The 12,814-nt window shown below is 36.0% G+C and overlaps 1 protein-coding gene across 5 annotated transcripts in view; it reads left to right on the plus strand.

Moving 5' to 3' along the window:
- The window catches only part of LOC131432595 (furin-like protease 2), a 967,327-nt gene extending 955,677 nt beyond the window's left edge, over window positions 1-11,650 (plus strand). For all 5 annotated transcript variants that reach the window (XM_058598954.1, XM_058598958.1, XM_058598955.1 and 2 more), the window contains exon 16: window positions 9,545-11,650. In XM_058598954.1, the coding sequence (XP_058454937.1) occupies window positions 9,545-9,922 (378 nt within the window). In that variant the 3' untranslated portion in view covers window positions 9,923-11,650. The remainder of the gene's footprint in view (window positions 1-9,544) is intronic.
- Window positions 11,651-12,814: the final 1,164 nt, after the last annotated feature.

Here is a 12,814-nt window from a genome sequence, read left to right on the forward strand (position 1 = left end):
TCCCCCTAAAAGTGAGATAAAAATATTATTTTAGGTCAGGATCAACATAGGGGCTAAGTTACCTCGACAAAGTTGTGCAGCAAGTTATTTCAAACAAATTTGCAGAAGGTACTATTCCCGTAACTTGAATGTAATAATGTATTTTTTGAAAACGTCCTCAAGCCAGTTTTTGTAAGAAAATATATATATTTTCGATTTATATGAGTTTTTCATGTTGCTTTCTCAACACAACTTTCTCACACATACTATGCTGCTATCATTTCAGTTCAATGAAATAGAGCCATTTTTCATGTTTTTTACAAAAAAGTAAAACTGCACTTAAATTTATGAGGCGGCCAGGAATTTGCCGAGTCAGCAGAAAAATATTCTTTACTGAATGGTTCTCAATCCGGATTATCATTTTTTACCTTGCGAAGAGTATCATTTTGCTCACATACTTTACTTCCACAAGAGATTTATAGCCAATTCAGTACATAACCATTAGTAAAATTTTTGATAAGTTTCACAGTTGTTATAAAATAACTATAACCTTTTTAAATGACGACGGGAAAATATTTGTAGAACATTTATAACTGCTAGTGAAACATAAGCGGATTTTCGAAGTTGGTGTGCAAAACAAATTTTCGCTTGACGGCTTTCATCAAGTATCACTTCTAGAGTAAGGGCTCCCTATTTCATCTCGGCTCGAATTTCCATCTCATTCCTTCACCTCATAACTTTGAACATTAATCATATCTTTAAACGTACCTGAACAAAACTGTGGAACGTTTTAAAACATTTATTCTAGGTTCTGCCACACTTTCCAATTGAAAAAACGTGATTAATCCACCTAGCAGTGAAATGATACCTTTTTTTTATCAATCCGCATGTGTTTTTTGCATGGATATTCTTAGGTGTTTTAGTTCGAATCGAATTTCAATCTTATCGTGTGACAATCGATTGAACATTTGATGAGATGTCGAAGTAAGTTCCACTTTAGAGTTTTTCGTCACTATTTATTGTACTTCCAGAGTCGGTATTCAGGAACTATCATAACCCAAAATGGTTAGAATGGCCATAAATTAATACGCCAAACAGTTTACATCTCCTATATCGGTATTAATTTTACAAACTCATCATCTGTAATTCCAGAACCGGATAAAATTCACTAATTTTGTAAGGGACCTTAAGTCCTTTAATTTGAATTTTTGTTTTTAAGTTCGATTTGGCCTTTTTGAGAAAATGATTGAGCTTTGAGAAACGATTCGATACTGGAACCGAAATTCTAAAATCGGTGTAGCCGAAATCAGTTAAATTCACCTGAGTGTTTAGACTCTTTGAGAAATTGTAGTGCGAATTAAAATTTGGGGGTACATTCCGAATCTAAAAACTAATACCGCTCAAACTGAAATAAATTTATTTGGTAATCGACTATCCGAATCTGCAAACCCGACCCTAAACCAGAAGTCGGATCTGACTAAAAACTAAAATGTTTTATAGGATTTTAGGACCTCTCATTTGAATCATAGATGATTCTTAAATTTCATTTGAATCTTAGATCGGTTCAGCCATCTACGAGAAAAATGAGTTGCATTATTTTAATTTCGTTTCACATATCATCCTGTGGTTTCGCAATCAAAAGTCGGATCCAAACGTAATTCAGGAACCTTGTTTGGGAGTATACTACTTTTCATATGAATCTGAGTTTGTAGAAAACGGTTTAGCCATCCCCGAGAAAATTGAGTGAAATTATTTGTCACACACGCATTTGCGGATCTCGACGAACTGAGTCGTATGGTATATGGAAGTTATGTTCTTCCAGCATTTATTGCTGTAAGTAGTTTAAATCAATATAATTATGGAATTACTTTCAACTCGTAAATGCTGATATCATCTGGTTTACATATGCCATATTCGAACGATTATGTTGCCAAAAACGAACCGTGCTAAAATCGGTCCGAGGCAATTTGTCATGAAAAATTATGCTGTACACAGTCTTTTGGGTACTTGAAAAAAAAGGTATGTAACAATATAAAAAATCGTGTTTTATGTTGCTCCCAAGCATTTCTTTGCCAGACAGCGCTCAAAACTTCAATAGGGGAAAAAGTCGCTAACACAAAAACTCCGATATCTCCGTTAAAATGGACGGATTTTAACAATCTATGGCTTGTTGGATAGGTATTACCGTGCGGAATCTAAGTCTGAAAATATATTCTGTTTTCAAGGTCAATTGTGACAGATACTGTAAAAAAAACTGAAAATTTTGACATAAAACTTCGTATAACTCAAAAAGTAAACATCCGATCTCAAAACAATTCAATAGCGTTCTGGGTGACGGGGAAACGATTCATTTGCGACTAGTTTGATAAAAATCGGTCCAGCCATCTCTGAGATCTCGACCTCTTAGTTAACAACACACATACAGACACACACATACACACACACGGACATTTGCTCAGTTCGTCAGCTGAATCGATTGGTATATGACATTCGGCCCTCTGAGCCACGGAAAATTTTTCTAAAGTTTGAGCGAATTCTATACCTATTTTTTATATTTATAAAAAAAAGGTAAAAATAGTTTAAAAAACACTTCTTAATCCACCTAGTGATGTGATAATGCCTTTCTCTTCTTTCATAACAGTCTCATGAAAATATGTTTCATACTTTTATTAAATAATTTTGGACACTAATTTTGACAACAATTGATTAAGATTGATTCAAGTAGTTCACAAAAGCATGCTTCAGTGTTTATGTCACACAGTCAGAATCTTTTTTCCAACCTAGTGCTTGACATTTGCGTTGCTTATTTGTATGAGAAGAGTGATGATAATTTAAAAAACCCCTCTTAGTCCACTTAGTGGAATTATCATATATAATGAAAAATCACCTGGGGGGTACATGAAATTTTCGAAATCGAAAAAAAAATGTTGATGCAAAATGTTTCTTGTAATCGAAACTTTTTTTTATGGTAAAAATCTTAAAATTGCATGAAACGTCGAGATTTAGTGTCATCTCGAAAAAAAATTTTTTTTTGAAAATATCGACTTTCTGGGACTTCAAATTTTTTGATTGATTGAAAACACTAAATTTTGACGTTTCATGCAATTTAAAGATTTTTGGCATCAAAAAAAATTTTCGATTTCGGAGATTTCATGTACTCCCCCCTATGGTGCTTTTTCAAGATTGAAAATTTTCAAACTTTATCCGCTGGGCAGCACCCCTTACCCATGTCCGATTTAGCCCAAATTTTGCATGAGGACTTTTTTCGAGATGCTTAAATTTTTGAACGATAGCGCTTTACGAAATTAGAAGTGATCCCAAAATATTGGCACCCTTTTGTCGGTTACGTCACTTATACCATTATATCTCCGGAACCAAAAGTCACAGCCATTTGGTCTTTGAACTTGATCAATGGCCCGACAGTAGCTTTCAAACGAGCCCAAGTTTGTTAAAATCGGTTCAGCCATCTCTGAGAAAATTAGGCGCGTTCAAATATCTTCTAAAAGTGCACACACACACATACACACACACACACACATACACACAGACATTTTCCGATCTCGTCGAACTGAGTCGAATGGTATATAACACTATGGGTCTCCGAGGCTCCGTTCGAAAGTCGGTTTTTCCAGCAATTCTAATACCTTTCTATAGAGAAAGGCAAAACCTTCAACGATCACTTTTTTCATTTAAAATAAACTTACTTTTTGATTTAGGAACCACTTTCGTCTGAAGTTTTACAATTTATCATATTTCTGTATATTTACTAATCGATTCGTCTCAAAACATGATCACTATTTCACATAATTCCACAACTATTCAATGTTGGATGACTTCATAGTTAGTAATGTTCACTTTCCACTTTTATATTCAACGATTAAAGACTTCTGAAATTACCTGATAAGCAATAAAAGCAATGAAAAATATGAGATGAGTCCCGAGACTAACAATGGAAACAACATTTTTTTTGCAAATTTTTTTTTATTCATCAACATAATCACCTTTTAGGGTGATACAATGATTCCAACGTTTTTCCAATTTTTCAATACCATGTTTATAAAAAAATTTATCTTCCGCTTCAAAATAAACTTCAGTTTCAGTGATGACCTCCTCATTTGAGGGGGAAGCAGATCAAAGCCCAATTCGTTCAATTTCGCCATTGTCTAATCGACTTGTGGCAGGCTGTTTTTGTTCCATCGAAAGCAATCGCGGCACCCACTTGGAAAAAACCTTTTTCATGCTCAATTTTTCATGAAGGATAGTAAATACACTTCCATATGATATCTGTGTCATCTCAGCAATCTCACGGAGCTTCACTTTACGATCTTTCATTATAATTTTTGTCACTTCACTCACATTTTCCGGTGTAACGGCTTCCACAGGTTTAGCTGTTTCTTGTTTCTGGTCGGATCGACTTAAAATTTTGACCCGTTTCAAGCAAAGGTTAGTACTCTAGAAAGACGTGGTTACTGGTTTACTACGAGCGCCATCTCTACTTTAGTCTCGGGACTTATTGATCCATGTGTTAATTCACTTGATTGCGCTTTGTTTTCATTTCATTTCGTATCGCAAGGTTGCCAAGTTTTCTCATTATGTTAAATAAAAAAAAATATTTTTTCTTCTTTAAATCCGTGACATTAGTTTAATTATATCATTGATATTTATATATAAATAAAACTGTTTCGGATTCTAATATTACCAAATAGAGCGTGTTGAATACTAATCAAATAACCTTTGTGGCAAATCTAGTAGCACTGGTTTCTTTCCGCTATACGTCACCATAACACTGTTAAATGTGTGTGTCTCATCGGCTGTGCACAGAGATGCCAGATATTTTCATAGAAAATATGTATCTGCTCTATCTGTTTTCACTAATAAAATGAATCAAATTCAAATTCAAATCAAATTCAAATTGGTTTTAAATTTTAATATAAATGTTTATCAGTGTTTATCATCAAACATTTGCACAAAAGATTTTCATTTGATTTGTCCGTTGATTAATAAACTTTTAAAGAAGTACTGTAATGTAATGCCTAAATAGTAGCAATTCTTTTTTTGTTTTTTTAAGTTCTCCAAACTAACTGCAGAGTAAAATTTTAAATTTGAAATGAAAGGTAATAAAAACGATCCAAAAAATTTTAAACATCGAAATGATTCCAAACGGTTTTTTTTTAATATCGTGTATTGTATCATAGTTGGCATTAGGCCCTTTTTAAGGAAAATTCTGACATTTTGAACCTGAGAGTGTAATAGTGCAATATTTTGGTTTTGATTGCTGTCACCATTGCTAATTTATGGGATGAATAAAGGACCAACGATAGGATGAATACAAAACCTTTGAGATGAAATTAGGAGCACAGTAGTGAACAAATCAGAAGTGTTTTTAGCTGATTTTTTAATTATTATTTTAATTTCCAAGGAATGTGAATCAATTCCCAATGTGGAGCAAGGCTAATTAAGCAGAAATATGAAAAAATCGTGGTGATTTGATGGCTAAATCAGGTTTTTAAGGTGACGTTCTTACAAATGAGATGAAATAGGGAGCCCTTACCCTATAATAAAAAATTATTTCTCAAAGAGAAAACATTTCAAAAAGATCAGCTGTCAAATCATTCCAATTTCGATAACTAGGAGCGCTGTTTTGTGAACTACTCGATTCAATTTGAATCAATGAGTGTCAAAAATGAGCCCAAATTTGTGTCACAAATCTACATCTATAATCTATATATATATATATATATATATATATATATATATATATATATATATATATATATATATATATATATATATATATATATATATATATATATATATATATATATATATATATATATATATATATATATATATATATATATATATATATATATATATATATATATATATATATATATATATATATATATATATATATATATATATATATATATATATATATATATATATATATATATATATATATATATATAAATGGATGTAAGTTTGTAACGCGATAACTTCGGAACTACTGAACGGATTGCCACCAAACTTGGCACAGGTACTTCTTGTATTTCAGAGATGGTTTAGGGAGTATATTTATATGGAAGGGAGCGTAACAAGTGTTATAAACAAGGGGGGGTCATAGAAAAATTCATATAACTTGACAAGAATCGATACGTTTTGAAGACCGTAGAACCATTTTGCATACCTTAGATATGACTTTAAGGGGGTGGATGTAGCAAGTGCCTTAAAATAGGGGGGGAAGGGGTGTAATGTTTAAAACGGCATAATTCCGAAACTACTGAACGGATTGCCACCAAACTTGGCACAGATACTTCTTGCTCTTCTGAGATGACCATAAGCGTATTTCTATGGAGGGAGGGAGCGTAGTAAGTGTTCTTAACAAGGGAAGCTCATGAAAAAATTTGTCTAATTTGACGAGAATCGATACTTTTTTAAGACCATAGAAACATTTTGCATATATTAGATATGATTATATGAGGGTGGATGTAGCAAGTGCCTTTCAAAAGAGGGGGGAAGGGTAATGTTTGTAATGGCATAACTCCGGAATTACTGAACGGATTGCTATCAAACTTGGCACATGTACAGCTTGCTCTTCGGAGATGGTCATAAGCGTAGTTTTATGGGGGAGGGAGTGTAGCGAGTGTCATAACCAAGGAGGGGTCATGAAAAAATTCATATAACTTGATGAAAACCGATATTTTTTGAAGATCTTAGAAACATTTTGCATACCGTAGATATAATTTAATGGGGGATAGATGCAGCAAGTGCCTTTTAAAAGGAGGGTGTAATGTTTGTAATGGCATAACTTCAAAACTACTTAACGGATTGCTATTAAACCTGGTCCATTCTTGCTCTTCAAATATGGTTATAAGAATATTTCCATGGGGGGAGGGAGCGTAGCAAGTGTCCTTAATAAAGGTGGTCATTAAAAATATTATCTAATTTGATGAGAATCGGTACTTTTTGAAGACACTTTTTGCACAACTTAACAACAAGATCATAAGGATATTCTGTTAGGAGAGAGTATAGTAAGTGCCTAATTTTGGTACAGTTATTTCTTGCTCTTTAACAATAGTCATAAAGGTATTTTTATAGGGGAGGAAGCGCAGCAAGTATCATTAACAGGAAATTTGACAAGAATCGATAATTTTTAAAGATCATGCAAACATTTTCCATACCTTAGATATGATAGATATGGGGAGTGAATGTAGCAAGTGCATTAAAAAAGGGGGATGTAACGGCATAACTCGGGAATCGATACTTCTTGGAGACCATAGATACTTTTTGTGCAAGTTAGGGTATTCGTGTGGGGTGGATGTAGTACGTCCCTCTTAAAAGGGGATGTAATGCTTGTAACGGCGCAACTCCGGAACTACTGAACGGATTGCTATCAAATTTGGCACAGATACTTCTTGCTCTTCAGAAATGATCATTAGAACATTTTCAGGGAGGAAAGTGTGTAGGAAGTGTCCTTAACAAGAGGGGAGAGGGTCAATGACGAAATTTGAATACAATCGACATTAAGACTAGAAGGAGGGGTTTTTGAAAATAAGTGTATTTAAGTTTCAGCATAACTACGAAACAACTAAACGAATCGCCACCAAGTTTGGCACATGTACCAAAAGTGGGAATCGATATTTTTTGAACAGCACAGATACTTTCTACACTACTAATCATCATGTAATCGTGGAGGAGATCTGTAGTAAGTTCACTGACAAAAAGGAAGTTAAATCCAAATAGATTATAAGGTTTTTTTTTAGGATGAGGGAGTGTAGCAAGTGCCCTGAACATGAAAAGTGTAAGGGGAAAATGATCGGGTTTTACGAAAAATTGGTACTTCTTTACGAGTACAGTATATTTCTAGCAACTAAGTGAGGTTCACAATAAAATTCACAAGAGGGAGGGAGAATAAGTATTCTCAACATTGATCTGAATTGACAAAATCATACAATCAATGTGCATTTTATTATGTAAATTGAGAAAACTATCTACTCAAGGTGATGGAATTAGGATTACAACAACATTTGTATTAACTGAATCATTATTCTATAGGTTTTCCTCTTCGATGAACGACCAAAATGGTTAAAACCTTGGTAAAATAAATTATATAAAATCGTCATTCTATAGTACGAATGTAGTTATGATGTTAAACAACCTTTCGTTATAAAATAATTATTATCAGATGGAAAATTTTGAACAATTCATGATGTCATAAAAATTTTTAGAAAGAGGAGGGAGTAGCAAGTGTTTATAGCCATGAAATCCAAAGGTATTGTAGATCGAATGTGACGAGGAAGTACGGAAGTCCGTTACAAGCTCATATACATATGAAACTCGGAGCTTACTAAGAAGGTATTTATAAAGAGAAAGCTGTTTTAAATGTTCCTAACAAAAGGGTTCAAATATAAAACTGACCCAATTTGTCGAGAATACCATGAACATTATGATTATTGTGAGATCTAAGATGGGACACTGATCATTCGCAATCTGAACATGAACTTTGTATTGTTCGATCGGGTTTCCGTCTAAGTTATGTTTCACTACAAGAGTATTTCACTAAGCAGGACAACTTCGAGAATTTTTTTCGGCCTTCCCTTCACGAAACATTTCCGAGCAACGCCGGGTAATTCAGCTAGTTATTTAATAAAAAGATAAAAAATATTTTTAGTATATTGTTTTGAAGGAAGAGAAAGGCATTAACACACCACTAGATGGATTAAGAAGGGTTTTTCTACTCGAATCGATGCGACCTGACCACTGATTGCATGGTTTTAGTTTCCATATTCTGAATTTGCGCTCCTATATGGAAAACAAACACGTAGTCCTACGTCAAAATGTGCGATACCTGTGCAGTGAATAGTAATACAGATATCTTCGCACGCGCACGGCTTCCCAAATTTTCGGGAATGAAAATTCCTCTCGAAGATCATGATGATGATCTCTATGAGAACGATATTACTGTAGTCACTGAATGGAGGTTCTAAATAGCTGTAGAGTTTCACTTTTATGTAAATAAATGAACAATGATTTTTAGAATAGTATAATACTACTCTGAAACTTAATCTAGTTGAGTTTTCCCGGAAAAAATTGCAAGGATTTTTTTTCGGTAGAATCATGTTTTGGCGCCCCCTGGATGTTGGTGGTCGCCTCATTCGCCTCACCCTCACTACGGCTCTGCTCATAAATACAAAGTTATCCCAGTAGTTATGGATGTAATTCATCCTGTTAACAATCCTAGTTTATTTAACTCCAAAACCGATTTCATAATTAATGATACAATTTGGCCAGCAAACTAATGTTTTATTTCTTCTTTTCTTGTCTTTTCATATTCGTACCCGAAATCGGTCCAATCACTGCTTGGCGACGGCTGGAAACCGCAATTCGCATCCCGCAAAATACATCGTGACAAATTAAAAACCTGTCGACTCTTACGGAATGGATCCGCATCACGATGTGGTTCCCCACCGAAATTTGTCGGTCCACTGGAAAATTGTGGATGCACCTTTCGAATGGCGTGCGCGTTTCGATCATGATTTCCACGACGACGATGTGCCAGCAGAAGCGTAGCCACAGCATGTACACCAGCGTTAAATACAATAAACTCGGTACCGGCCGGAAACCGGGTGGGGCCGGAGGTTCCCGAACCACAAGGATAGCGATTCCGGCCGATGGCGATGCCCTGCTCGAACCAATTGTAAATAATTCTGATGACGATGATGATGACGACGACGACGAAGGTGGCGGCGACGTTCATGGCGTTGATGACGATGATGACGTTCCGGACAATGGTGACCACGAGATCCTTCAGGGAGCTGCCAGCAGCAGCAGCAGCAGCAACAACAGCAGCAGTAGCTGTGACACCCGATTTGCGACCACAAACATTGAACCACGAGGACGAGGGAAAAAGGAACGCTCCAAGCGGTTCGCAAGGACCTGAAATGCGAGTTCGCTCTCGGTCAAGTTATGCGGGGGGAATTCGGGTGGACGCGGGAATTGGTAAATGTGTGCTATAATAGGCGATAACAAATTATTATAAATATTTACTTAAGCGACAGAATGGATGGTAGAACGCGAGTGAAATTGACAGTGAGTAGGGCAGGGGGAGCTGAGAATCAAACGGCCGATGTTTTTTTTTTGTATCTCGGGATGGTGAGTGTTCGGAATTTTCCACTCGAGGTGGATGCTTTTCCCGGCCTGATATTGTCTGTGCAGGAGCCTAAAATAACACGTTTCCTTAGACGAAGGAAACAACATACACAAACACACTCACTGACACCGTTCGACGAAAAGTGAGCTCGCGTGCGTGGGTCGATGTTGTGTGATAAACAACCTTTCTTTCGAAAATTCTGTTATTTTTATACACTATTATCATTATACACAGCAGAACGAACAGATAAGCAAGATAAAAGGGCGCTGCCGTGATGGGAGGGTAGGGGAATGATTTATACACTGTTAAGGCACTTTTCAAATTCAGATTATTAGAGAGGTGACGGAAAGTTCCCGTGACTTTCCATAGTTTCCATCTCCACGCGGACGAGGAAAATGGTTGCGGTCTTTCTGGCAGAGCAATTCAATGACTTCTTTACCTACTATCTAATTGTCATGCAAACAAAATAAACCGTAATTTTCACTTCCATTGAGTTACAGAGTATCGTTATTTCCACATTTTCGAGAGAAAATATTGGAAATAGAGAGTTCAACAGAATATTTGGATATTAGGCATTTGAAATTTTTTAGAACAATAGTTAAAATCGGAATCCGCCAGGAAGTCCAACAACCGAAAGATACGGAATAAATGTTAATATGTAAAAAATGTATATAAAACTTAGAACATTAAATCGCGATCGAACACCGGCGCATTAGTTGATGATAACGAGGGAAGAGGGAAAAAGAGAGTTTGCGAAGTCGAAGAAAGCTCAATTAATCCTACCTTTTCCACCAACTGCAGATCCAAACAACCGATCCAAGACAGAGAAAAACAAAATAGGAAACATCTTTTCCCATGAACCAACGCACGATTGCAAAATTACCAATAAAACAATGAAACTTTCCGTTACAGAAAATCGCAGCGTAACTGATTAGTACTTTTACATTAGTATCATTAATTAGATAAAATGAGCAGGAATTCAGTGCTGCATTCTACCACACTGTCACTTGTTGTTTGTCATTGCCCTGAACTGTAATTGGTTTTGAAAACCATGCTCCCAAACTCTAGCGAACGATGTACTCTGATTTATGTAAGCATCCCTCAAACTGTCCTGCGAGGGGCTCTGAAATCTAACGCAGGAGAGTCTTCTTCTGTCTCTCCATGATACTAAATTCTACAAAACGGAACGAGAATCGACCAGCCGGCGAGAAGTGATACGATGTTAAATAGTTAATTGTTTATAATTTATACATGAGAACCGGAACAAAAGAAAATAATTCGCTAAGCGGTTGATATCGAACCGACAGGATGCGAAGCACTAACGCGTGAATTTGAATCGTGCTTTAAATGTTTAGGTAAACGATTATAAACTAACAAAAAAATCTGAGAATGGACCGGAATCAATGAAAGCAGCCAGCAAGCAAGTTTTGAAAAAATAAAACATACCGAGAAATTCAAGCAAGACACTATTTTGTAAAAAAAAGGACAGAAACAATAAAAAATTGAAACCAATGTAAACCGATTTGTTTTATGTGTTTGCTACGCGGCTCACAACCGGAAAATGAACGATATCACCAGGCCTCCGCAGTTCCGAACAGCCAAAGATTAATATCCCATTAATCTACCATCAAGCGGTACGACGCCGCCGGCTAAACTGAATTGCCCCAATAAATCGCTTCACCACAACGAGATTAGCGTCTAAAATCTGGTTGGCCCCGTCCCGGCGCTAACGAGAAACAGCTTGCGGTTGGTTTCCGCCCTACGCCTCCGGTCGGCCGATAGTTGCGATTCTGCAACGATCCTCCCGAACAAACAAACAAGCTGCTGCTGCTGCTGCCGTTACTGCTGTAAGTTCGGCTCCAGCGGATAAATAGCACAGGTAAGTGAGTGCCGCTGATTTCGCGGATGTGAAGAGGTGCGGGAGGAGGGAGGAATGCTTTTGGGGGAAATTAATGGACTGAGTACTGCGCGGGTAAAGATTATAAATTTAACACTCGGTTTCGGTGCGGAACACGCAGTCCGCCCCTTCGGAAAGGATTTCACGCGGCGTCTGGCTTCCGCAAAGGGCGGAAATGAAACCGACCAACCTGCCGGGATAAGTTTGCTGATTATCAGTGTAGTTGGAAGTAGAGTTGAAAATATAAAAAGGCTTATTTTCATTTCCTGTAACAAAATTTGAATCAAGCAGTTTTGATTTTACACCAATTTTAATTTTTTTTTGTGTTGGTTCTATATCAAAATATATGTTTAAATCCACCTAGGGGCGAATTAGAACCGGAAGTCGGATCCGGATGAAATTCAAACTTAATTAAAGTTTTGTGAGATAAGTTTGAAAACAAGTTTGTTAAAATCGCCATCAGCAACTCTGATAAATTTTTGTGAGTTCCGTTTGTTGAGTTATATAGAATTGGCCACATAAAATATCACAAAGCACGGTTTTACCTTTCATTTTCAAACACCAAATTAATATCTAAAACATCACAAAGCATTTTGAAAATGGGTTGGGAAAATCATAATCAGAAAAGGTTAATTTCTCTATTACATGTGAAAAAACCCTTCTTAATCCACCTAGTGGTGTGATAATGCCTTTCTCTTCTTTCATAACAGTCCCATGAAAATATATTTCATACTTTTATTAAATTATTTCGGATACTAATTTTGACACCAATTGATTCAGATTGA

This window comes from Malaya genurostris, chromosome 2 (genome assembly GCF_030247185.1).
Source record: "Malaya genurostris strain Urasoe2022 chromosome 2, Malgen_1.1, whole genome shotgun sequence".
Classification (NCBI taxonomy): Eukaryota; Metazoa; Arthropoda; class Insecta; order Diptera; family Culicidae; genus Malaya; species Malaya genurostris.